We start from the raw sequence: 27,898 nt of genomic DNA on the forward strand, positions 1-27,898 counted from the left end.
TTTTTCTCTCTGGTCACAGAGTGAGTCAGCCTCCTGATGACCTGCCTCACTCTCTCAGGGCAGAAACTATTTACTTATGCCTTATACTACCCTCAGCTCTTCCTAGGTACATATCACTACAGGAGCAGCAGGAACCCCTGGTGTTGGTTAAACAGGGTCCCAGGACAACTCCAGAGAGGAATGTAGTGGAATGTGCAGGTTGCTAGGACCTGGGCGAAAGACTCCACAGAAGGTGTGCCCTGAATAGCTTATGGAGAGCCCTGGCTAGAGGAGGCAAGACATCTGTCTATGTGGGCTAACCCCAATCCACCTGCCCTGGGAAACAGGGACCTGGGACTAGCATTCTAACACGTGGACCTGTTCTACACGTGTGGCCAGGGATAAGTTCACAGTCACTACCATTTGCACAAGAGTTAACTAAGGTCTGATGACATCTGCAGACACTGTCTAGGGGTGGGTAGGACACAGACTACAAAGTCCATCCTGAGAGGGATGAGATTTTTATCCCTAGTGTTTATGGAAAATAAAGAGTAGGGGTGGTCATTTTTGAACTCAAGTCTAATTTCCAGTATTTATTGGTAATCACAACCAGAGTGAATTAATTTCTAGTTAGCTATTTAAAAGTAACATGTGGGCCGGGTTGTAGCTCAGTGGTAGAGCACTTGCCTTGCGCGCGTGAGGCCCTGGGTTCAACCCTCAGCACCACATAAGTAAATAAATATCATGTCCATCTACAATTAAAAATATATTTAAAAAAATAAAAATAAAAGCAATGTGCATGTCATGGTGACAACTACATCATCTTGGTGGGTTTACCAAAGTGGAAGTGGGGGTGGGGAGTGCAGGGCATCCTTAGGGTGTAAGATGAAGTCCAAGGCCTCTGCCTGAAAGATGCCCACAAACAAGCAGGGATGGCATTCCAGGTAGAGGGCACATTGGGCCAAAGGCAGAGCAACAGCACAGGGACATCTGATGGCAGCAAACTATCCTAGAATAAAGCCTAAATAGGAAAGTCTCTTCTATCCTGCCCACCTTGTGCCTCCCTCCTGCAGTCCCTTCCTAATGGCTGGGGCCCCACAGAGGGAAATTGCACCTTTGGAAGCAGTGGGCTGCAGAGGCCACCCAGTTGCTGTCAATGAGGGCAGCTCCACAGACATATGTGCCATTGAGAAATACACTGGCCTGCCATGGCCACTGTTCAGGTTCTGCATTCTGACCACCAAAGATCTTCCCTGTAAATCTGGTCCTGCCACATACTGCGGAGACAATTCCAGACATGAAGTATCTGCATTCAGAATACCAGCCCTTGATGCCCCCACATATCAACTTCAACAGCACCTAGGGGACACCATGTCCCCTCCTCTCATTTCCCAGGTAGGAATATCCAAGGCCCAGGATGAAGTGACACGCATGGGTTCCGGCGGGGGGGGGGGGGTATCAGCCTGATGCTGCATCTCATGGAAAAAGTAAGCACAGAGCAGAGGTCCAGGGAGGGTGGTGGGTCCTGAACTGGGCTCAGATCTTTTTCACCTAAGGAGCACAGCCCTATTTGAAGACAAACTGAAAACTGACAGAAGGGATGTTACTGTTCAGGGCTTAGGTTGCTTGACTGTGACCTCACACCTCTGCTGGTTAAAGAGAAGGTGTGATAACACCCAGAAAAGCTAATGCAGGCCCTTGGCCCATGAACTGACATGAAATTCATTGCAGAAAAACTATAAGGGAAACAAGGCACCCTTTTAATATTCCCCTTTCCCAGGCCTTCTCAGTCCCCCTCCCATTGTCCCCTCTCCTGGTTCAGAGGCCTCCTGGCTGCCTACTTTCAGGACTCCTATAGCTAGATTTGGCCTGGCTGAGGTTATCCTAGGAAATGTCAGGGGTCGGGAGAAGGGATATGAGTTCTGCTGAAAGACGACTAGCGCCTGGCCCCTCTGAGGCCACCCCTTGCATCTGCCCGCTTACCCTCTGATAGGTTGGGCATGGTGTTTTGGGCATGCAGTGGCTGCAGACACAGGCAGAACAGGAGAGTAGCCAGCATACAGGGCCCCTGCCTGCCTTCGCCAGATAGTTTGATCCCGGTACTCGCCATGTGGTCGGTTCACATCTGCTTCGCGGATGAATCAGACAGCGCGCGCTCCTGTAGCAAACAGCTCGCTGGCAAACCGCCTGGGTCTGTCCAGGGGTTCCAGGGACCAGACCTCACCAATGGCTGCCCAGTGCGAGAAGTGGCAAGCCGAAAGTGCAAGAGCCCCAGGGTTGCAGGAGACAAAGATCACTGGGAGGCCCCAGATTGAAGGGAGAGACAGGGTGTTACAGGGCCCCTCCCTCTCACCTCCATTTGACTTCCTCCCCAATGCAAAATACACTCACCACGTTTTTCCACCCAAATTTCCACGAGTCCCATCCCAATATAACGTCCACTCAAAATGCAAAAATGTCATCGTCCACACCTAAAAATCACCACCTCATCAGTCCACAATGTCCTCCTCAAAATCCTCTAAATTCGGTGTGGATGAGTTTCCCCAGCAGTAATCTATTAAATACAGTTCTTGAGTACAATTCTTGAAATATTTCCAATTCAGGGCTTTGTGCAAGTTAGATAACTGCTGTACCACTGAGCTACATTCCTAGCCACCTTCCTTTTTTTTTTTTTTTTTTTTTCCCCTCTATTTTCTTTTGATACTAAGTCTTGCTAAATTGACCAGTCTGGCCTAAAGTTGTGATCCTCCTGCCTTGGCCTCTGGAGTTTCTGGGATTACAGGTGTGTGCATCCATGCCCAGCCTACTGGTTCCTTTTTCTTTTTTCTTGCAACTTCCACCCACTGCCTAATTCCAAAGTCATTGAAGTGTTTTTAGGTAAGTAGTTCTCTTCTCCTGGGTTTTGCTTTCCATAGTTTCTTATGATCAACTCTGGTCCAAAAATATTAAATGGAAAATTGCAGAAATAAACAATTCCTAAATATGAAATATGAAATATCACACCATCCTGCTCCATTCCACCCAGGATGTGAATCATCTCATTTTTTTCTAATTTTTTTTTTTTGGTTCGTTTTTCAGTTATACATGATAATAGCATATACTATGACATAATTTAAAAAGCAAGGAATATAATTTATTCTAATTCAATCCCCAGGATTTCCCCATCCCCTCCCTCCTTCTACTCCTTTTCTCTACTGTACTGATCTTTCTACCACTTACTTATAGTTGTTGTTTTTAAAATTAGTGTCTTGTAAATGTAGATGATGGTGAGACTCACTGTAGCGTATACATGTGAAAGTTAGGTCAGATTCATTCCACTGACTTTCCCTATCCCATCCCTCCTCTCTTCCTTTCATTCCCCTTTGTCTACTCCTCTGATCTTACTTCTATTTTTTGTTTTTATCCCCCCTCCCTACCGTATTTTGGATTAGTTTCCACATATCAGAGAAAACATTCAACCTTTGGGTTTGGAGGATTGGCTTATTTCATCTCAGCATGATATTCTCTGGACCCATTCATCTATCAACAAATGCCATAATTTCATTTTTCTTTTTGGTTGAATAAAACTTCATTGTGTATATGTACCACATTTGCTTGATGCATTCATCTGTTGAAGGACACCTAAGTTAGCTCCATATATTACCTATTGTGATCTGTGCTGCCTTAAAAAGTGATATGAATATGACATTATAGTGTACTGATTTTATTTATTTATTTATTATTTTGGAGAGTACCAGGGATTTAACTCAGGGGCACTCGATCACTGAGCCACATCCCTAGCCCTATTTTGTATTTTATTTAGTGACAGGGTCTCACTGAGTTGCTAAGCACCTCACCGTTGCTGAGGCTGCCTTTGAACTTGTGATACTCCTGCCTCAGCCTCCTGAGCTGCTGGAATTACAGGCATACACCACAGTGCTTGGCTCTTAGTATGCTGATTTTAAATCTTTGGATATATACCAAGGAGTAGGATAGCTGGGTCATATGGTTGTTCCATTCCTAATTTTTTGAGGAATCTCCATACTGCTTTTCAGAATGATTGTACTAATTTGCAGATCCACCGGCAAAGTATGAGGACTCCCTTTTCCCCATATCCTCGCCAATACTAATTGTTCCTTGTATTCTTGATAATTGCCATTTTGACTGAAGAGAGATGAAATCTCAGTGTGGTTTTAATTTGCATTTCTCTAATTGCTAGAGATGTAGAACATCTTTTCCAGATATTTGTTGTCATTTGAGAAGTGTCTGATTAGTTCCTTAGCCCATTGGGTTAGTTGGTTATTTTGGTGTTAAGTTTTTTGAGCTTATTGTATATCCTGGAGATTAATGCCCTATCTGAAATGCAGGTGACAAAGATTTTTTCCCATTCTGTAGGCTCCCTGTTCACATTCTTGATTGTTTCCTTTGCTGTGAGGAAGTTTTTAATTTGATGCCATCCCATTTATTGATTTTTAATTTTTCATGATTATATTTATGTTTTTACTAGTGCATTGTAATTATACATAATATTGGGGTCCATTGTGACATTCATATATGCACATAATGTAATTTACTCTAATTGGTTCCCCAGTATTTCTCCTTTCTCTCTCTGTTTTCCTTTTTCTACTTTTCAGGTCTTCCTTATATTTATTCATAAGTACTTTTTAAAAAAAACTTTTTAATTTTATTAAATTTCCTTTCTAATTTATTAAATTCAACATAATTTTTTCATTTATATGTGACAGAGGAATGCATTACAATTTTTATTACATATATACAGCACAATTTTTCATATCTCTGGTTGTATACAAAGTATATTCACACCAATTCATGTCTTCATACATGTAACTTTGGATAATAATGATCATCACATTCCACCATCTCATAAGTACTTTCTTGTTGGTGTGTTAGAACTATAAAAAAAGTGGGATTCATACTGTTACAAATATACAATATGGTTTATTTTATTCCTTAATAATTTGTTGGGAATAATTAGGGAATAAATTTTCAGTCTCATCAACAATATATAAGTGTTCCTTTCTCTCCACCTCCTCACCAGCACTTTTTGTTTATGATCTTTTCTTTTTTTTGTATAATGAAAATCTGTTAACTATTTTATTTTTCTGACAGCACTTTGTTTTTACAATAACTCTTTTTGGCAGAAGTAATCTCAAAAAACTAAAAATATATGTTTCATATTTATTAAAAAAGCACTGAATTTTTTGTGTTTTGAGAAATTTGATAAGGAATGTGCAACCTGCACAAAATGTTTGCCCACTTTTTACTGTCAGTCTGGTTTTGTTACTATAACTCTGTAGTATAATTTGAGATCCATTATTAGATACCTCCTGCTTCACTTTTCTCACCAATGATTGCTTTGGCTATTCTGGGTCGTTTATTTTTCCAAAATGAATTTCATGACTGATTTTTCTCTTTCTGTGAAGAACATCATTGGCATTTTGATGAGAATCACATTGAGTCTTAGAGAGCTTTGGTAGGATAGTCATTTTGATAATATTAATTCTGCCTATCTAAGAACGTGGGAGGTTTTCCATCTGCTAAGGTCTTAAATTTCTTTCTTTGGTATTGTATAGTTTTCATGGTAGATGTCCTTCACCCTTCTTGTTAGATTGATTCCCAAATTTTGTTTTATTTTTAGTTCATTATGAATGGGGTAGTTTTCCTAATATTTTTTTGGCAGATTCATTATTGGAGAATAGGAACTCAATTGATTTCTGGGTGTTGATTTTTTGTCCTGATCCTGTGTTGAATTCATTTATGAGCTCTAGAAGTCTTCTGGTGGAATTTTGGGGGTCTTCTAAATATGGAATCATGTCGTCAGCAAATAGAGATAGTTAGAACTCTTCTTTTCCTTTTCATATTCCTTTAATTTTCTTCTCTTGTTTAATTGCTGTGGCTAGAATTTCGAGTGTAAGGTTGCATAGGAGTGGTGAAAGTGGGCATCCTTGTCTCATTCCTATTTTTAGAGGAAATGCTTTCAGTTTTTCTCCCTTCAGAATAATATTGGCCTTGGGTTTATCATGTATATCCTTTATAATGTTAAGTTCTTTCTATCCCTAAGTTTTTCTATTGTTTTAAGCATTAATGGATGCAGTCCAGTACTTTCTCTGCATCTATTGAGATAATCATGTGATTCTGGTCTTTAAGTCTATTTATGTGATGAATTACATTTATTGATTTCTGTATGTTAACCAATCTTGCATCCCTGGTATGAATCCCACTTGATCACGGTGCAATGATTTTTATGTGTTTTTTTATGTAGTTTGCCAATATTTTATTAAGAATTTTTGCATCCATGTTCATCAAGGATATTAGTCTGAAGTTTTCTTTCCTTGATGTGTCTTTGTCTGGTTTGGGTATCAGGGTGATACTGGCTTCAAAGAATGAGTTTGGAAGAGTCCTATCCTTTTCTATTTGAAGGAATAATTTGAAAAGGATTTGTATTCTTTTTTAAAGGTTAGTAGAACTCAGCTGAGAATCAATTCTGGTCCTGGGCTTTTCTTTGTTGGAAGGCTTTTGATGGCTGCTTCAACTTCATGAGTAGAAACTGATCTGTTTAAATTTTCTATCCTCTTGGGTGGGTCTCTAGGAATTTGTTCATATCTTCAAGATTTTCTAGTCTATTGGAGTATACACTTTCTGAGTATCATAGTTTCTGATCATCCTTTGGATTTCAGTAGTATCTATGGTGATATTTCCTTTTTCATCTTGGATCTTGATAATTTGTGTTTTTTCTCTCTTTCTTTTAGTTAATTTGGCCTGATGTTTATCAGTTTGTTTATTCTTTCAAAAAATATTATTCTTTGTCTTATTCTTTGTTTCATTGATCTTTTATATTTTTTTTAAGATCTCAATTTCATTGATTTTGGCTCTGATTTTAATAATTCCCTGTCTTCTACTGATTTTGGTATTGTTTTGTTCTTCTTTTTCTGAAGCCTAGAGATGTAGTGTTAGATTATCTATTATTATTCCATACTTTTAATGTATGAGCTTAATGCTATGAACTCTACTCTTAGAACTGCCTTCACACTGTCCCAAAGATTTTGATATGTTATTTCCTGTTCTCATTTTCCTTTAAGTATTTTTTTATTTCTCTCCCAATTCCCCTGCTATTTATCATTCAAGAGTGTATTATTTAATCTCCAGATGTTAGAGTGTTTTCTATTTTTTATCTTATCATTAATTTCTAATTTCATTCCATCATGATATGATAGAATGCAAGGTATCATGTCTATTTTTTTTGTTTGTTTGTTTGCTAAAATTTTCTTTGTGATTTATTTGTGTATATTTTAGAAAATGTTCCATGTGCTTCTGAGAAGGAAGTAAATTCAGTCATGGATGGATGAAATATTTTAAAGATGTCTATTAGGTCCAAATTATATATTGTATTTTTTAGTTCTATAGAATCTACTTAGTTTTTGTTCAGATGATCTCATCAGTGTTGAAAGAGATGTAATGAGAAATCAGTTGAAATTCAAATTGGTTTTTCTCTAAATGTTTCTAGTCATTGTTCTCTTGAAGCTTTAAAAAATTTTATCCTTATCCTCCATGTCAGGCATCTGAGGCACAGGTATCATGTTGTTCTCTCCAAAGGGCTTGTGTAGCTCTGCCCCTGTGGTGTTGTTGGTTGCAGCCCAAGTAGCCTTTCTATTGGCTTGTCTCTGCATAATTCTTGCAGCTTTCCTAGGACAATATCCCACATTACTGGCATTTCTCAATCTCAGGGGTCTCCACTACAGCTTTGATTTCCATCTCAAGTCTTTACAGTTGGCCTTCTCAGGGGGTGCCCCCAGGGACTCTGACCCTACTACACCTTGCCTGGTATCCAAGGCCTTCCTTGGAAATCTTGGTAGAAGCTTCCATGACCCTCTTAACTACAGCATCCTGCATTCCTATAAAACCAGGACCACATGATTAACTCCAAGGTCTGCTGCCATCTTGAACTGTAGCCAAGCCTCCGGAGACACTGACTGCAGCAGGCTCCGAGTGTCTGGGTAGCTGAGCATGTTGAAAAAAATTCCTAGGCCCCCTTGTGCAAGAAGGGTGCAGTGGTACATAACAAATAAGTTTGAACTAAAGAAGAATCAAATTAGAAGTTCAGAAAAGCAAAGGGCAGGAGAAGGGGAATTGCACGGAAGATGGAAGGAGACCTTCATCATTATACAGAATACATGTATGATGTTGTGAGGAGGAAAAAAAAAAGAAGTGTGTCACCTTAGATTGGGTAGAGAGAAGTGATGGGAGGGGAGGGGAGAGGAAGTGGGGAGAGGAAGGGCAGCAGAATAAAATAGACTATATTATTGCTGTATGTATATACGTGACTGTATGACCAATGTGATTCTGCAACCTGTACAATAAGAAAAATGAGAAATTATACTCCATTTGATTCAAATGTATGAAATGTCAAGATCATTGTACTGTCATGTATAGCTAATAAAATAAAATAAAATATATAAATAAATAAAAGAAAAGCAAAGGGCAGAGATGTAGATTTCTAGCATCCACTAGGACATATCCATGGGACATATGGGAACATATGTCCCATGGATAAGGGAGTCTACTGTATTTTTATGGAAACACTCTATTCCCAGAATCAAAATTTCTATTCTTTTTTGTGTTAGTCAACTTTGTGTCACTATAACACATACCTAAGGTAATCAATATAAAAAGGCAAAACGTGTATTTTGGCTTGTTGTTTCAGAGAATTTTAATTCATGTTTGCGTGAACTGAATTTCAGTTCATGTCCCTTTTGGACCTGAGGCAGCACAGTATTAGTGGGAGGTCTTAGTTCACTGGTGGTGTGCCCTTGAAGGAACCTCACCTCTTCCTCCTTGTCTCTTTTGATTCCCAGCCATGAGCTAAAGGGTTTTGCAATGTGCTGCCACCATGATGTGCTGTCCTTACCACAGACCCAAAAGTAACAGGGTCAACCAACTATGAACTTAAACCTTCAAAACTGTTAGTCAAATTAAGCATTTTATCTTTATAAACTGATAATCTAAAGTAACAGGGAGCTGACTAAGATGCTGTGTAACAAATCATAAACCTAGTGATTTAAAACATCGGAAATTTATGGCATGGTTCAACTTGGTCTTATTCAGGATCTTACATCCAATGTATCTGCTGGCTGCAGGTTCACTGAAGGCTCTGGGATATAACCTGCTTTTGAGCTCATTTAATAGCACTGAACAGTACCCTTAAAAGGGGTCAAAATGGTAAATTTATATTATGTATTTTTAACCACAATTTTTTAAAAACTGAAGAAAAAGGTAATATGTGTCTCTCTAATATGGTCAGAGATATGGATATTTTATATGGAATCTGGAAGGAGTGAACAGAATGGGGAGGCAAGAAACATGATCAGAAGAGGAACCTGTGTGGGGACAAGTGGGGTTCCAAGGAGGCAAGAGTGACAGCTGGGCGGGGCCAGGACAAACCAGGCAGGTGGTCTCAGGACAAAGCACAGCACTTTGGGGAAAATATCTTCAGGGAAATCTGGGAAAGGAAATGAACTTTGGAGAGGCTGGAGTGTCGGGATCTGCTATCCACCATCTGGGCTGCTGCGAGGGCGTCCTCAGATGTCCTGCTCCTGGTGGGTCACAGCCCTAATGACTACCTGCATCTGCACCCACTCCAAGCGATCCAAAGAGGGTGCAGAAGATCAATGGTGTTCAGTCTGGACATTGAACATCAGTAGGCCCATAGAGGACAAGGGTATGGATGGAGTCTCGTGTCCATCACCTGTGGTGCTGTGAATAAAGGCAGGGTGCTGGGCAGGCTGTGGGTGTTTGGAAAGAGCTGCACCCTGAAGTCCCACGGCTGCCTTTGGAATAGCTGGACTTATCCCCACTTCACAGAGAGGAGCCAGCATCACCCAGAGCAAAGTGACCTGCAGGCAGGGTCAATGCCAGCCTGGCCCCAGTCTGCAGGCATTAGAGCCACACCAGGTACCACTGTCCACACAGTCTTTGCACAGTCTCTGCTGGCTGAGTGCCTGCACTCACCCAAAGTCAGGTAAGGGCAGACCTGCATGTCTCCATTCTCTACATTTTCCTGCTCAGTCAGGTTTCCAGGAATAAGATGCTCCAAGCTTTGCCACTAGGTGGCAACACAAACCTATTTGCTATCGCCTTAATCCACTCGCCTACTTAAACCAGGACCTAAAGTCATGGCTCCAAAACCTTGGACGGGTACCCACTCTTTCCACCATCCTCAGCTTCAGTTTTCTTATGGTCTCTACATCCTTCCCACCTTCAGCACCATCCCAGACCCCTTGGGAATCTTTCTCCTCTTCCCTTATCGATTGAAGTTTTTTCTCTCTGAGAATCCCTTTGGTATTTTGTGGGTCTTTGGAGAGACTTTTTTCCTCTGTTGACTTGCTGTACATCTTTCTCACTCTTCCAGCTGCTCTGCAAAATTCCTTGAGACAGAGCCTGCATCTGACTTTTGTTTGTGTCATAGACCTGTCAGAATGGACTACCCCCTGTCCAGCTTGGATGTGATGTCCTGAGGCCTCTGTTAGTCCCCTCATCCCCAACCATGGTGACAAAGAAGACAGAAAGGAAGCGATCTCCTTGCATTCCTGTAAGATGCTGTATAGGATTGGGAAGGATCTGAGAGTAGGGCAGGGATGAGAGGAGATGGTTCCATCAATGCCTCTGTGCTGATCCTCCCCTCTGGTTCTGGGGGTGGTGTGACTGAATGAGGCCTTCAGATGTTCATTCCATTAGAAAAATGAAAGGTAACCCCTACACCTACCTGCACATTGTCTGAAAAAGGAAAATTTTCTTTGCTGTTGTTGGAGGTACACAGGTCTTTGATGTTGGATGCTAAAGACCTCTCCCCTGTCTCAACAATATATAAAGAAATCTTCAGTGTTGCCTAGATGAGTAGGTTCCAGGAAGCAGCAGGTGAGGATGCCCGGAGGAGGGGTGCTGTCCACTCTTGCTGGCATCATGACCTGCTGGTGCTCCAGGGACAGAGTCAACACATGGCTGTCCTACCACTAGGCTGGGCAGGGGAAACACAGCTGGCTCCTCATGTTACCTATAACACATCTAGATCAATCCAGGAATCTGCAGCTTTCTCAATATCAAGAGTCCCTTCTCCAAGGTGCAGCCTCTTTCTAAGATAGTACCTAAATAAATGGAAGGAAACTCACCTCAGCTGATGTGAGTCCAGCTCCCACTCAGGCTGCCCTGTCACTTGGTCATGACTCTCTTACACTTCCTGGGGATTGTAGGATTAATACTAGGGAGGGCCACTCAGTGCAGCTTACACAGATGATGTTGTGATTCTTCATGAAAAAGCATACTGCTAGAGAAACATCACAGGTACACATACAGATACTTGATTTAGCATTATTACAGTTTTTCTGATTGTGATTCTAGAAATGGAACCAACACCCATCAGGAAGGCAAGTAAGTGGGGGATAGGCAAAGAACAGAATGCTATAGAGCATTTTCATAGAATGAACTAGATCTGTGTTTGACAACATTGATTTGGAAGAGAGGGTACTGTGTGAAAAGCGCAAGTAGCAGATGAAGTGACTAAAATACCAAACATAGAGATCAATGCAATAGACATTTTGGGAATCACATATTTGCACTGAATTTATGAAAAATGGGTGCAAAGAATATACGGATAATCCATGGTAGAAGATGCCTCTGAGGAAGGAAATAGACCAGAGGATAGTGTATGTGAAATGTTTTGTTATTTAAACATATAGTAATATATTTTATCATATAAATAAATATGATTATATAAAATATTTTAAGGTGAAATATTATATAAAATAAAATTTTATATTAAAAATGATTGGAAGCAAATATGGCAAAACATGAACATTTGTTAACATTTGTGTAGTGCATCCGTGAGCATCTGTTAGGATAGTCCATAGTGTTAATAAAAAAAATGCTAACCGTACATCATATAGAGCACTAATCTCCAGGATATATAAAGAACTCAAAAAAATTAACACCAAAAAAACAAACAACCCAATCAATAAATGGGCTAAGGAGCAGAATACACACTTCTCAGAAGAAGATAAAAAATCAATCAACAAATATATAAAAAAATGTTCAACATCTCTAGCAATTAGAGAAATTCAAACCAAAACTATTCTAAGATTTCATCTCATGCCAGTCAGAATGGCAGTTAGCAAGAATACAAACAACAATAAGTGCTGACAAGGATGTGAGGGAAAAGGCACACTTGTACATTGACGGTGGGAACCACAAATTGATGCAATCAATCTGGAAAGCAGTATGGAGATTCCTTAGAAAACTTGGAATGGAACCACCATTTGACCCAGCTATCCCACTCCTTGGTTTATACCCAAAGGACTTAAAATCAGCCTACCATAGTAACACAGTCACATCAATGTTTATAGCAGCTAAATTCATAATAGCTAAATTGTTGAAGCAACCTAGATGCCCTTCAATAGATGAATGGATAAAGAAACAATGGTATATTACTCAGCATTAAAAGAGAATAAAATTATAGCATTTGCAGGCAAATAGATGGAGTTGGAGAATATCATGCTAAGCAAAGTAAGTCAATCCCCCAAAACCAAATGTTCTCTCTGATAAGTGGATGCTGAGCCACAGTGGGGGAGGCATAGGGAAAATGAAGGAACTTTGATGGGGCATAGGGGAGGGGAGGGAGCATGGGGGCAGGAAAGATCGTGGAATGAGATGGACATCATTACCCTAGGTACAGGTATGAGTGCACATATGTGTGACGCTGCATTGTGTACAACCAGAGAAATAAAAAGTTGTGCTGCAAGTGTGTACAATGAATCAAAATGCTGTTATATATACTTAATTAAAATAGATGAATAAATTAATTAAAATAATCAATAAAATATTGCTGACACCTGCCTTTAAAAAAAAAAAAGTGCTAGCTGGGCGCGGCGACACACACCTGTAATCCCAGCGGCTCCAGAGGCTGAAATAGGAGGACTGCAAGTTCAAAGCCAGCCCAAAAGAGGGAGGGAGATATGAGGAGAGGCTGAATTGGATCTTGTGCGTTACAAGAAAGATCTTTGTGTTAGTCAGATTTCTGTCACTGTGAAAAATTACCTGAGGTGATCAACATAAAAAGACAAGAGGTTTATTTTGATTTGTGATGTCAGAGGTTTCAGTGCACGATTACTTGGCCCTATTTCTTTAAGCAGCAGTGCATGGTGGAGGTCAGCTCATGTCACGGCAGCTGAGAAGCAAAGAGAGAGGAAGGGTCCTAATATCACCATCAAGGACACACCCTAAATGACCTAAGTTCTGCCAACTAGGCCCCAAATATTAAAGGTTTCACTACCTCCCAATTGTGCCACAAGCTAAGGATCAAACCTTTAATGCATGGGCATTTGTGGGACATTTCAGACCCAAAGTATAGTGATCTTCATTTTGTGTGTGTGTGTGTGTGTGTGTGTGATATTGATTTTTTTTTAGTCTCAAGAGCAATGATAAACCAGTGGAGAGTTTTGTTGGTTATCAGCAACATGCGAGGAGGTGATGGTGGTGCGGACGATGATGATGATGATGTTGATGATCATGAGGAGGAGGTGATGGTGATGAGGATAGGAAAAGGTGACCATGACAGTGATGAAGACATGGCAGTAATGGCAACACTGAGATGCTGGTGGAAATGGTAACAATGATGAAGGGTTTGGTGCCAATGCCTTCCAAAGACAGAGGCAGGAAGATCACCCAGGAAACAGATGGAGTGAAGTTGAAGATAACAGAGGATTTGGAGCGAGACACATCTAGACCTGTCGTTTGTTTGTTTGTTAGTTTACACAGGGTCCTCCTGAGTTGCCCAGTTTGGCCTCAAACTTGGGAACCTCCTGCCTCAGCCTCATGAATAGCAAGGATTATTCAACCTGGCTGTTTTAGTCAACTTTTCTTCCTGCTGTGACTAAAACTATTATGGAGGAGGAAAAGTTCATTTGGGGGCTCACAGTTTCAGAGGTCTCAGTCCACAAACAGCCAGCTCCTTTCCTCAGAACTTGAGGTGGTGCAGAACATCATGGTGGAAGAGTGTGGTGGAGGGAAACAGCTCATATGGTGATCAGAACGCAGAGAGAAACTCCACTTGCCGGATGCAAAATATGTACCCCAAAGCAACACCCCCAATGACTCACCTCCTCCAGCCACACCCTACCTGCCTTCAGTCACCACTCAGTTAATCCCACGAGGGAATCAATTCACTGATTGGGTGAAGGCTCTCAGAACCCAATCATTTCACCTCTAAACCTTCTTGCATTGTCTCACTCATGAGCTCACATTCAAACCATAATACCAGCTTTTGATGTTTACATACCAGGTAGCCTTGGAAAAATTAATTGACCCAACATGCATCTCAATTTCCTTGTCTTCAGCAGGTTTCCTGAGGATGGAGTGGTTTGTATGAAGGTGCCTGGCTCCCAGTAGTTGCCATATTAGTTCCCTCAGCTTCACCCCTGCCATGTCTACATGCATCCAGACAGGCAATGATAAGGGCCCAGGGGGTGGAGATTTTCTTCCCTGTCTCAATCCTGAAGCTTGGTCAGGTGACATGGCCAGTTGATGAGGGACATTGTATTGCTGCCAGGTGACCAAAAGCCCTTGTTTAGATCATCCTGTCATACCTGAGAGTCCTGGTTGCTAGCCGCCTGTGGGAGCAGCTGTATGAACAGAGGTCCTACTGGGGGATTCTCAACCATCTTGCCACTGCCTGCTGCCCACTTCCCGACTCCCTGAGCCTCTCTCTGATGCCACAGTGAGTAGCTCCTGTCCCACTGCCAATCTGGGTGACATAGCCACAGGGATTCTGTATGTTCAGGAAAGCTGACTTCTTACAATTCTCTTGCAATTCTTCTTACAATTCTCTTAAGCAAGGCACTCAACCTCCCTGGGTCTCAGTTTCCCCCCTGCTGCCTATCAGCCCATCATTCACAGAACGGCATGAAGTTGCTGTGAGATCATGTGCCCAGTGCCTGCATGCAGTAGGTGCTCCATGATGAGTTCATGTGGAGTCACTATTACCTTATCTGGGGCAGGGGGCACTTTAGGATTTGCCCAGTCTGTGGTTTGTACATGTTTGCAACAAGCCCTCCCACAGTTCTGCTTACTTTTAACTTCTTGGAAGGCAGGGATGCTCAGGCTTTGAGGGGACATGAATAGTGGAGATTGGATTTCCAAAGGGATGTCAGTCACCGGTGTGTGCAGTATACCTACCTTGTGTCACAATACACTTGGCCTCCTTTAGCACCCACAATGATGGCAAGGCTGAGTGCGAGTAGAGCAGACTAGTTAAAGGTTGGGGAAAATCAACCCCAGAAAGGCAGTGCCACTGCCATCTGACCCCACCCCCAATCCCACCCCATTACTCTAGGACACATTCAGCCTGTCCAAGCAAGGTTGGCCCTGGGTGATCCCACATCTATGCTACTCCACAATTTAGGAGGACAGGCAACCTGAGCAGCGACACTCAGGGAAGGTGAGACCTAACTATGTTCCCCAAGGGCAGCACCCTCACTCTGCTAAGAGATTTTTTTATGTACAGCTGTGGTCATAAAGTGATCCTCAACGGAAGGCAGGTCTCTTTCTTTATTACACCTAGCAGTAGCTCATTCAGCATGGGAATTATGCTCTTCCGGTTTCCATGGAGCTGTGGCTTATCACCTGCCGCCAGTTATCAGAAGGATATAGCACACAGTCACAATTTTATGGATGGTTTGTCAATTAACAGGTTTCCTTCTCCCAGGAAATCTGCATTCAAAGACAGCAGAGGGCAACACTGACCCAGACCTCAGCTCCACTACCCCCAGGGCATTGGCCCAGTGTATGTTGGGAAAGGCCCTGCTCCCTCTCCAGATCCTAGGGCCAGTTAGACCTGCAAAACAATTCATAGAAGTATTAAGGGACACCCTAGGGTGTGCAAGTCAGGAAACTGGGGCAGAAAGACAGTCTTCCCTCTGCCATCATAGATTCTGAAGGGAATCTGTTGCAGCAAGGCTGTCTGAGATGAGAAGAACAAGTCTTGGATCAGGTTCCCTGGGTTCTCCAAGTGTGTGAACTTCTAATGTCTCAGCCTCTCCTTGCTACATCATTTCACTGTGTCCTAGAGATTTGAAAGTACAATCAGTCTATGGAGTACATTTAAGAAAGAGGCTGCCTCCCAAAGAACACCAGCTCCTATGAGTGATGGGTTGCAGCCCTGCAAGACAGGTGTGTTGCCATCACAGGCCCTAGATGGGGACACAGAGACCCAGAGAGGTGAAGTAATTGGTCCAAATCACACAGCTAGTTACTATAGGTGGAGCCATATTTACTCCGAAGTCCATGGAGGAGAATGCTACAGCACGTTGAGAAAGAGTAGATGGGCAGGAGGTGTACAACTCACAAGGTCTAAGGGCCCATGGCTCATGGATCAGGCATGTTCTGGTGTATCAAACTCCAGTCTGGTCCAAGAAGTATTAGTGTTGTGAGGCAGGGCCTCTCACACGCTGCAGGGGCTAAAATTCCTGCTCTCTTCTGACCTTAAGAATCTTCTGCTTGTTCTCAAGAAGAACATTCTCCTTGTTCCCTTGTGGCTGCTGCCCCATAGAGCAGTCAGTGTGCCAGGACTTGTGGTGAGTGTTGGAGTGAAGGTCTCAGGGGCATAATATGGCCAGGTCTAAGGTGAGGACAAGGGAGTCTGAAGCCTCAAAGGGTATTGTGAGGGGGGGGCTAATATTTATTAGACATTTCCCTCCATCTGTACGGTGCCTCTAAGTCTGTGATGTTGAAACTGAAGTTGATCTCAAAGAAAAAGAGAATAGTGCTTATCAGAGCCTGGGAAGAGTTTGGTGACAGGAACAATGGAGAGAGGATGGTTAATGGGGACAGGATTGCAGCTAGACAGCAGGAATAGCTTCCAAGACTCTATAGCACAGAAAGGAAACTACAATGGGTAACATTTGATTGAATATTTCAAATTGACGAATAAGATTCTAAATGTTCCCCCCCACACACACACACAGTAATGATAAATGTTTGAGGTAATGGAAATGCCAAATACTCTGATCATTACACTTCACATACATGGATTTAAATGCCACACAGTACCCCTGGTGACCAGCAGGAGGTAGTGGGGCTGATGCCTCAGCCTTTGGCTCTGCAGGATAGTTACCAGAATCAGGGGGCTCAGGGCCAGTGTGGCCGCCGTCAGTAGACTGGAGGGAAGGAAGAGTCAGTGCAGCCTGGAGATGGGTACCTTAATGTCCTATTATATAATCACTATATAATTATATAGTAATTACTATATACATACTTATGCCAATTTAAAAAATATATTAATAAAAATGCCTCTGGACTTTTTGCAATGTTTCTATGCTGTCAGTATTGACAGTATTCATGTTTCACAGAAAAGGAAACTAACTTAGAAAGGTGAGCAAAGCTTCTCCAGACCCTGCAGCCAGCACTGAGACAGAAACAGGGAGAGAGAGAAAGGAGAGAGGGGAGGGGTGCCTACTCATGTGACTTGAACTGGGTCCCTTCTCCTTGCCACCCCAGCCATGGGCCTCCTCTAATTGCTCTCCACTGTGTACATCATCTAACTCGATTTGTCCCACTTTCCCAGAAGCCTGCCACCCACTTACCTCTTCCAGCCTCCCTCTCCTTCTCACTAGGTGTTCTGAGATCTCTGCCGGCTGGGCCTCCTTCTTCCTCCCCAGTGGCAAGGAAGTTCTCACCACACAGAAACCCCACACAAGTCTTCTGAGACTTTGTGCCTGCAGATTGCTCCCACATGGAGCCCTGTGTAGAAGGGGTGTGGAAACACACATGCACATGGCTACACCTTCCTGCTGTCCCCCCAAAAGTGACAGGGCCCCAGTGTTCTATAAGGCAAAATGTCAATGTGCCCAGGCCTCTCCAGCCTGGCCTCATTTCCTGAGCCCTCAGCAGGTCAGAGGTCAGGTGGATCCACAGCCCTGCAATTTTGGTTCCCTGATGGCTGTTCCTTTCCTCTGGCAGGGCAGCGCTGAATCCAATCCACTGTGGCGAGCACTCATTACACGGTGCCTGCAAGCCAACCAGACAGGTGTGGGGGGGACGTCAAGATGGGACTCAACATCCCCCACACCTGTGGGATGAATTCCAGCATGTGAATCCATGCCCACAGTTGCAGAGGCATTCCTGAGCAAAGGAGCCATGTGTGAGCTACATTTTGCACTGTTGTTTTCGTATTTGTTGAACAGTCATTTCTAGAGTCTGCCCCAGCCCAGCATCTCTGCAAAGGAGGGGTCCCCTCAGGATCCCTGAAGGGTGGATCAATACTCTGGGCAAGTGCAGAACCAACAACCTGCTACACAATTAGCCCAACCTGCAAAGAATTATGCTGGCATCCTGCCCCCTGGCCACTACGACCTGGCCAGGTCCAGTCCAGCTCTTCAGCAAGACACTCTGCACTCCCCAGGCAGCCAGTAACACCTCCCAGGGCTTCAGAGACATTAGAGTACCCATCTCTGGGCTGCGCTGGCTCTTCCTTCCCTCCAGTCTACTGATGGTGGCCACACTGGCCCTGAGCCCCCTGATGCTGGTGACCATCCTGCGGAGCCAGAGGCTGAGGCATCAGCCCCAGTACCTGCTGCTGGCCAACATCCTGGTCTCAGATCTTGCCTACATTTTCTTGCATACACTCATCTCCTCCAGCAACCTGAGTGGCTGGGAGCTGGGCCGCATCGTCTGCGGCATCCTAAGGGATGCTGTCTTTGCTTCCTATACTAGCACCATCCTGTCCTTCACAGCCACCGTGCTGCACACCTACCTGGCTGTTACTCATCCTCTGCGCTACCTCTCCTTTGTGTCTGGCAGAGCTACCAGGAAGACAGTGGCCCTCATCTGGCTGGTGGCCTGCATCTTCCCCACATTTCTCCTTTGGTTTAGCAAGCAGCAGGATGCCAGTCTGGAGAAACAAGACACCTCCTGCATCCTGCCACTAGGCCTGGGCACTGAGCAGAGCCGTGGCACCTTGGTCACTGTCATCCACACCTCCATAGTGTGCATTCTCTTTCTGTGCACAGCTCTCATTATCTACTGCTTCTGGAAGATTTATGCAGAGGTCAGGCCTTCAGGCATCTGCACACAAGGCTATTCCCGGGCCAGGGGTACCCTGCTAATCCACATGGTGCTGATCACACTGTATGTAGGCACAGGGGTGGTATTCTCCCTGGACATCATGCTGACCAAGTACCACCACATTGGTTCCAGCACCCATGCATGGCTCCTGGCAGCCAACAGTGAGGTGCTCATGATGCTGCCCCGTGCCATGCTCCCATACCTGTACATGGTTCGCTACCGCCAGCTGCTAGGGGTGGTCCGAAACCACTTCTCACCCAGGAGGCATGGAGACATTTTTACCATTTTCCAGAACTACAAGGTCCACAATCTTGCAGGCTAGAGTGAAATATTGTATGTTGAGTGCATCCTAAAGCCTTTAGGGTGGCCTCAGCTGATGTTTTAATATTTCAACAGTTGTTAAGGAGGGAACACTCTATTATAGTGACAACAAGAGCTTACTTGAAAATGAAAGCAAGTAAAGGTGATCCAGCCAGGTTCTGGTCCAAGTGGGGTCAGGCTTTGATCTGTTCCCTCCCACGGCTCTCTCCACACCATCTACGACCACTGGCCACTGAGGAAGAATCCAGGTGACAAACACACAGACACCAAAACCTTATGAAAGCTGGAAGCTGGGAGGTAGGAAAGCTAATCTTCTGACTCCTGCTTGGGTCCCTGGGCCCTACATGGGCAGTTGTTCAGGATGAGGGAGGGAAACTAGAAAGCTCACCACCTACCTCAGTGGAAGTGTGATAGAGACACCACGATGAAGCTGGAACCTCTAAAGATCACTCTCTTAGAATAAAGATAAATTAAACTAACCATTACAAATGATAGAAGCAAGAGATCATCCTTCCTTGACATTGTTCTGGGCAGAGGAAGAAAATTCCTTGAGAATTTTTAAGCAGAACTCATCCTTCAAGGCAGGTTATAGCAGAGTTTCAAATATATTTTATTTATTTATCTCTTGCCCTTTCAAAATCTAGTCCTGCTTGAGAAACCTCCTTCTGTGGTTGTGTGGGCCTTCTGCCAGATCTGAGCTTCAACTCTGACAAAGAAACTCCATGAAATGGGTCATAGATAGCTACACCTTACAGAACCATATGGGGAAATACGGTACAGTGAACAAGAGCAAGAAGACACAAGGTCATGGCATGTACCACAGCTCCTTGAATTCTTGGATGGTGGGTTAATATAAAAATGTTCAGGGGCTGGAGTTGTGGCTCAGTGGCAGAGCATTGCCCTGCATGTGTGAAGCACTGGGTTCAATTCTCAGCACTGCTTATAAAAAAATAAAATAAAGGTCCATTGACAACAAAAAAATATTAAAAAAAAATATTTTCAATATTTTCTAAGATATAAAAATGCCATGAAAATATGAGCAGAGAAAAACTTTTCAATTTGGAAAATAAATAGAATTTCTAGAAATAAGAGTAAAATAATTAGAATTGTAAAAAATGATTGGAGTTAATCCAGATTAAATGATGCATTAGATACAACTAGAGAAAAAATTGCAAACAAGGGGATATGTCCAGATAAATAACCTAAAATATAAAAGAGAGATTAAGAGACAATTGAAGTTAGAATGGAAAAGATAAATATACATCCAATCTGGGTATATAACAGAGAAAATTGTGAAGAGGAAATATTGGAAGATATGATAGCTGATAAATTTTCAGGATTTGTTTTGTTTTGCTTGCAGTCCTGGAAATTGAACCCGGGAACACTTTACCATTAAGCCACAACCCAGCCTTTTTTATTTTTGAGATTTTTTTTTTTTTTTTTTTTGAGATAAGGTGTTGCTGAGTTGCTGAAGCTGGCCTGGAACTTGGATTTCTCCTGCCTCAATCTTTCTGCCACCATACCTGGTTAAGTTTTCAGAATTGCTGAAATATCAAACCTCCCCTCCGAGAAATCCAACCAGTTACAAATAAGATAAATGACAAGCACCCGAGGCGCACATCACACAAAATTGCAGAAAACCAAGTACAAAAACAACATATCTAAAGCTGGCAGAGACAAACAATAAGGAAACAGCAATTAAACTGGCAGCTAACTTCTCAAAAAGAAGTAGAAGCCTGAAACAACAGAAATAATATTGTCAATGTGCTGAGAGAAAATAAGCATTGACCTAGAATTTTGTATACAGGAAACAATCTTTTCAGAGCCCCAAATAAAGGCCAGGATGGACACAAAACCTGAAAGATAATATTCCTAACAATACATAGGGAACTTTAAAGGATGGATTTTTGGTGGAAGAAAATTATTCCAGATGGAAAGTTTGAAATGTATGAAAACTGGCCTCGGCAGCTTAGTGAGGCCTGACCCACTTGCAGTGTAGCAAGACCTGTCTCAAAAAAATAAAAAGAGGATGGGGCTGGGGATGTGGCTTAGTGACTAGGCACCCCTGGGTTCAGTCCCTAATACCACAGAATAAATAAAAAAATAAATAGTGAGAGAACCATGGGAAACCTTGTACGTAAGTCTAAAAATCCAGATCTGTAAATAGTAATTAAAATATCTAGGGCTGGGGATGTGGCTCAAGTGGTAGCGCATTCGCCTTGCATACGTGAGGCACTGGGTTCGATCCTCAGCACCATATAAAAAAAATAAGTGAAATAAAGGATGCTGTTCCATCTACAATTAAAAAATAAATATTTTTTAAAATATCTAATTTAATGTTGGAAAAAATGAAGCTGTTGCGTGACAGCAGCACATGTGTTGGAAATGTATAATTGTACCTAAAGCATTTTAAGGTTCTGACCATCTTCAGGGGGATGTTGAAGTATTAACCTAATACTGGATAAGCATGCATGTCAAAATGTCTAAGGTAGTCAAGAATAAACAAGATGAAAAGAAGGTCATTTTCTAAATACTCTAAGGAACAAATGAAATGAGTGAAAGAAAAGACAAAAAACCCCAAAGAAGGAAGAAAAGAAAACACAGAGAAAAGACAAATAAAAAACCTAAAAGAATATGATAAAATCCAAACTAATTTAAATGAACTAGCACAACAAATTTAAATGGACTAAAATTTGATAGAGAGAAGACCAATATTGTCAGTTTTCTTTTAAACCAGAGGTATACCATTTATAAGAGGTTACCTTAAACAAACGACAGAAAATGTTTGGAAGTAAAAAATATTGATTGGAAATATAGAAAGAGAAATAGGGTGGTTTGTACTTGTAATCCTGGCTACTCGGGAGGAGGATCAAAAATTTCAGGCTGACCTCAGCAGCTTGATGAGAAAGAAAATAAATTAAAAAGGCAGGGAAGTAGCTCAATGGTAAAATGTCTCTGAGTTCAATCCCCAGTACAGCAATTAAAAACAAAAAGAGAGGAAGGAAGGAAGGAAGGGAGGGAGGGAGGGAGGAAGGAGGGAGAGAAGAAGAGAAGGAAAGAAGGAAGGGGAGAAGGAGGAAAAGAAAAGATATAGAAAGCAATGCTCACTAAATGAAAGCTAACTGAAGAGAAAATAAACTTTACAGCAAAGCTTTAACAGTAAAAAGGGTTGCTATAAAATTACGTAAGTCTCAATTTGTTAAAATATCGAAAATTATCACACATTATAAGAGTGCTAAAATGTATAAGAAAAAATTTGACACATATTTGAGGGGGAATTAATGAACCAACCTACATAGAGAAAAATTTCAAGACTACTCTCTCCCTAACTGATAGATCCAACAGGCAAAATAAATAAGCAAGTAGAATTTTGAACAACACATTTGACAAGCTTAACCTAGTGGACAAATTTAAAATATGGCACTTGGCACTTGGTATATATAGTTAAGCCTGCCTGGAATCATTAAGGAAATTGCCAATATGTTACTCCATAAAGCAAGTTGGAAGTAAATTTCAAAGATTTGAGTCTTGTGCAGATCACATTATCTGAGTTCAGTACAATTAAATTAGAAATAAATAACGAAAAGGTAATTAGATAAAATATACTTGAAAATATAAAACCACATTTATGAAAGCAAAACTAGTAAATTTGATTTTATTAAAATACTTCTGTTTACCAACAAATACCATTAAAAGACTAAAAATAGAGTGGACTGGGGCTGTGGCTCAGTGGTAGAGCACTTGCCTGGCATGTGTGAGGCACTGGGTTCGAATCTCAGCACCACATATAAATAAATAAAATAAAGTTCTATCAACAACTAAAAATATATTTTAAAAAAGAATAAAAATATAAGCAACAGACTGGGAGAAGATATTTATACCCTTTATATCCAACTAACAAAAACAAAGAACTTGTTTTCAAATATGTAAAGAACTATTTAATTGCCTTACATGCAGAAGGCCCTGGGTTTAATCCCCAGCACCACAAAAAACAAACAAACAAATATGTAAATAACTATTTAAAATTGGTAAGAAAAAAGGCAGAAAACCTAGTAGAAAAATAGGCAAATTGATTATGCATATCACAATAGAGGAAATCCAAATGGTTAAATATTGAGAAGTGTTCTTATCATAATTACTAAACAGATACTAATTGGAACAGTGAAATGCTCCTGAATGCTCACCATATTTAACAAACTTTTAAAAGTTTTATAATATCATATATTGGTGAAGAATTCTAATTTTGAGTGAGAATGTACTATAAATTGTACAGCAACTTTGGAAAACAGATTGAGATTTTTTGTTTGTTTGTTTATTTTTTTGGTACTGGGGATTGAACCCAGGAGTTGCTTAACCACTGAGCCATTATCCTCAGCCCTTTTTTTATATTTCATTTAGAGACAGAGTCTCACTGAGTTGCTTAGGGCCTTGCTAAGTTGCTGAGGCTGCCTTTGAGCTTGTGATCCTCCTGCCTCAGCCTCCTGAGCCACTGGGATTACAGGCGTGAGCCATTGCACCCAGCCCTCAGGAACTTTTTTACTATGTTGCTTGGTAGAACCAGGAACATTAGACCCACAGAGTCTAAAGTTGTGGCAATGAGAATCATAGTTTCCCCAATGGGTCACTGGGAGTGACAGTGGGATCATTCTAACGTTTGTTTGTTAGTTACCAGACCCGTGTTCCATATCCCAAAGGATAGTTCCCCATTCTGTGCAGGGTACCATTTCCAATCCAATGCCTTAACCATATCTTTATTTATTTTTTAAAAATTTTTATTTTTTTTTTTTTTAGATATAATTGACAGTATATTTTGACCTACTATACATACATGGAGTATAACTTCCCATTCTTGTGGTTGTACATGATGTGGTGTTTCACTGGTTGTGTATTCATACATGAACATAGGAAAGTTAACTCTGATTCGTTCTACTATCTTTCCTATTCCCATTCCTCCCTTTCCTTCATTCACCTTTGTTTAATCCAAAGTACTTCTATTCTGTACACCCACCACCACCTGATCATGTGCCTTAACCATATCTTTAAGAGGCTATTTCACTGCCTTTTCTGGGCTGGCAGTTTCTGTATGGTGCATGACCACAATCACATGTGCAATGGTTAAAAACACATTTTTTTCCCAGCAATTGTAGATCAAAGAGTAATTAATAATGAAAATTATAATTGAATAACTAAAACGTTACATGTCAAAATGTGTGATTTGCAGCCAACAGAATTTAGAAGAAAATATGTGTTTATATATGTTTTCCTCAAGAAGAAAAAAATGGTTCAAAATAAACAAACTACGATCTAAAGTAAGAAATCGAAAAAAGAACCTCAGGTTATGTATCAATTAGCCATTGGCTGTGCCTCCCCCGGGGCTTGACAGATCTGATTAAATTAAGGATCCTACAAGGAAGAGAAGGAAGGTAGGAGGTGAGAGAGAGATACGTGATGACGATAGATGCCAGGTTAGACAGCGATTGGTGGGGAGACACGATGGGAAGACGCTGCACTGCTGGCTTTGAAGATGGAGAAAGAATCGTCAGCTAGAGAATGCTGGCAGCCTCCACGCAGCGGAAAAAGCAAGGAAGCAGCTTCTACCCTCGAGACTTAGGTGGAACACAGCCAAGATTCTACTTTACTTCTGATCCTCAGAACTTTAAGGTAATGTATTGATGTTGTTTTAGACCACTAAGGGTTTGGTAATTTGTTGCAGCACCAATAAGAAACTAATTCAGTGGCCTGGGTGGTCTGCTTTTCTGCTCCCCATGATGTTGCACCTACCAGCAGGTTAACCCTAGCCATTCACATGCAGTGGCAAGTTTTCGAGAGAGTAGAAATGCCCAGCACTTTGGAACTGGCATGGCATTTCTTCTGCTGCATTCTGGATTAAACTCAGCAACATCTGGTCCAAGGAAGAAAACAATAAGCTCTATCTCTTAATGGGAGGGACCCAAAGTCATATTGCAAGGAAAAAGGATACAGGGAAGAGAAATGTTAGGGCTCCTTTGGAATCTGTAATCACTTTGGAAAAATAGCAAGATTGAAGATGCCCTTACTTCAGTAAGAGAAACGCTTGTTCATGTACTCCATGTTCCTAGCAGTACAATTAACTAAGAATGGGAAATAATCCAAATGACATACAAGAATGAGCAAATGCATTATGGAATGTTCACACAATGAAATACTACACAGCACTAAAAATGAATACAGTTGTACACATCAATATGGATAAATCTCATAAGCATATTGTTGGTAAAAACCAAGTCACAGAAGTATATGCTTTCTAGTTTCATTAATATAAAATACAAAGACAGTGGAAGATTAGACATGTTGTTTGGTGATACATGCAATGGGCTGGATGTATTAAATGGTGAGTATCATGCTCCCCAAAACCATATGTGAACGCTCTAACCCCAAAAATGACTGTGATAGAGACTTTAGAAGGTAACTGATATTAAATGAGGTCATAAGAATAGAGTCCTACCTGACCTGATTTGGTGGCCTTATATGAAGAAAAGAGAACTCTCTCTTCACCATGTGGGGACACATCAGTGAAAAGACAGCCATTTGGAAGCCAGGAAGAGAAGCCTCAGTAGGAACTAATTCTACCAGCACCTTCACCTTGGACTTTCAGCTCCCAGAACTGTGGAAAAAACAACAACAATATTCTGTTGTTAAGCCACCTGATCTATGGTATTTTCTTCTGGCAGCCTGAATTGACTGGTATAATAGAGAAAGAGTTCAATGAGAGAGGGGGGCGGGAATAATTAACACAAAATTCAGTGAAGCAGTGATTTATGTGGAAGGAAGGAAGATATGATTGGGAAGGGAAAACAGAAGGTCCTCAGCTATGGCTAATTAGTTTCTTAAGCAGGATGGTGTGTGCACACCCTTATTCCATTTGTTGTATATATAGTCCTAGACTCATTGTGGTTTCACTTAAAAGTTTTTGACTTTATGATTGTGTAAAAGTAATTACACACTCAGTAGAACCTTCCTTCAAAGTTTGCATATGGATTTTTTTCTGAGCTAAAGGTGTGATCTTCTCTTGGGAAGCTGGGCAGCACAGCAAGCCACAGCTCCCAGTCAGCCGCATAATCATGAAGGGAAACTATGGACACTCTACAGTGTGCTGTGTTGCTAAGTTATGATGTGTGGTAGGTCAGGTGGATTAACTGCATTTTGACCTATAATATTTTTAACTTGTCATGGGTTTATCAGGATGTAAATCCTCTGTAACTCAAGGAGTTTTTTTGTTTAAAATCACACAGATTTTATATACACTGTTTAATGTGCAGCTTGTTCCAAATGAAAAAATTAATAAACTCTATGACTGTTAGCCTCTCCTCCAGTTTTTTCATGACACTTCTGCAAATGAGAAGTGTCCCTCATTTATTCACTGAGGAGCTAGCCTGCTGGTTCCACAACTCCTAATCATGTAACTTGCTGGTTTGAGAGGGCCACAGTTAGGTGATGTCAGGGTGGTTGCCCCATGCTTGATACCCAGGCTGTTCCTCTTCGTTCCTGATCAGGAGCCAGCCACATCAATCATATGAGATTTCTAAGGTGTCTTAGTCTTTTGCTGTTGCTATAACAAAATACAGGACACCAGATTATTTTAAAAAGAAAAAATGTTTATCTGCCTCATGGTTCTGGAGGTTGAAAATCCAAGAAAATGTGCTGGCATCTGCTTAGCATCTGGAGAGGAACTTATTGACTGCATCATAACATGGCTGAGGATATCACATGGTGAGACAGAGCAAACATAATATCATGAGTCTCTCTTCTTCTTTTTATAAAGTCACTGATACCATCATGGGGGCTCCTTCCTCAGGATATTATCTAATCCTAATTACCTCCAATTGCCATTAATATATGAATTTCCAACAAATAAACTTTTATTTAAAATATTTTTTTAGTTGTCAATGGACCTTTATTTTATTTAATTATATGTGGTGCTAAGGATCGAACCCAGTGCCTCACACATGCTAGGCAAGTGCTTCACCATGGAGCCACAGCCCCAGCCCAACAAATAAACTTTTAAGGGAACATCTTCAAACCATATCATCAGGGAACTGTCACTGCTCCAAGGGTGAGCATGTATCATAGTCACCTATCTACGGAAGGAAAGGTTTGGATGTTGTTGGTACAAGACTTCAGGCTCATTTGACAGCGTCTTGGCCCATAGCAGCCATCGGTAGCCACCAGAGAGCAGAGTTCTGATCTCTCCTCACGTTCCTGGTGCTACAACCAGATACAGCCTTCCTTTCACTAGCAGGTAGTTTTACTGGGAAACCTGAGTGCAACCTGAGTGTGGCTGGTGAGATGCCCCCCTCAGACCTGGAATCAGGAGCCAGTGTCAGCCATGGTGGTCAGTGAAACAGTACCTTCCTATGCAGCAAAGACCATCTCCTCCATGCTACAGTCTTACCTGACCAACACTAAGGACGGTACTGTGGTGTGGCCTGGGTTGTGGTTATGCAGGCCTCCTGAT

At 41.7% G+C, this 27,898-nt stretch overlaps 1 protein-coding gene across 1 annotated transcript; it reads left to right on the top strand.

Moving 5' to 3' along the window:
* Positions 1 to 17,996: 17,996 nt before the first annotated feature.
* Positions 17,997 to 19,405, top strand: Gpr148 (G protein-coupled receptor 148). Its single transcript, XM_046463736.1, has one exon. It carries the CDS (start codon positions 18,341 to 18,343, stop codon positions 19,403 to 19,405), a length of 1,065 nt encoding a protein of 354 aa, XP_046319692.1. The 5' UTR covers positions 17,997 to 18,340.
* Positions 19,406 to 27,898: the final 8,493 nt, after the last annotated feature.

Source organism: Marmota monax, unplaced genomic scaffold, assembly GCF_021218885.2.
Source record: "Marmota monax isolate L192 unplaced genomic scaffold, Marmota_monax_Labrador192_F-V1.1 WCK01_AAM20220418_F8-fsc00034, whole genome shotgun sequence".
Taxonomy (NCBI): Eukaryota; Metazoa; Chordata; class Mammalia; order Rodentia; family Sciuridae; genus Marmota; species Marmota monax.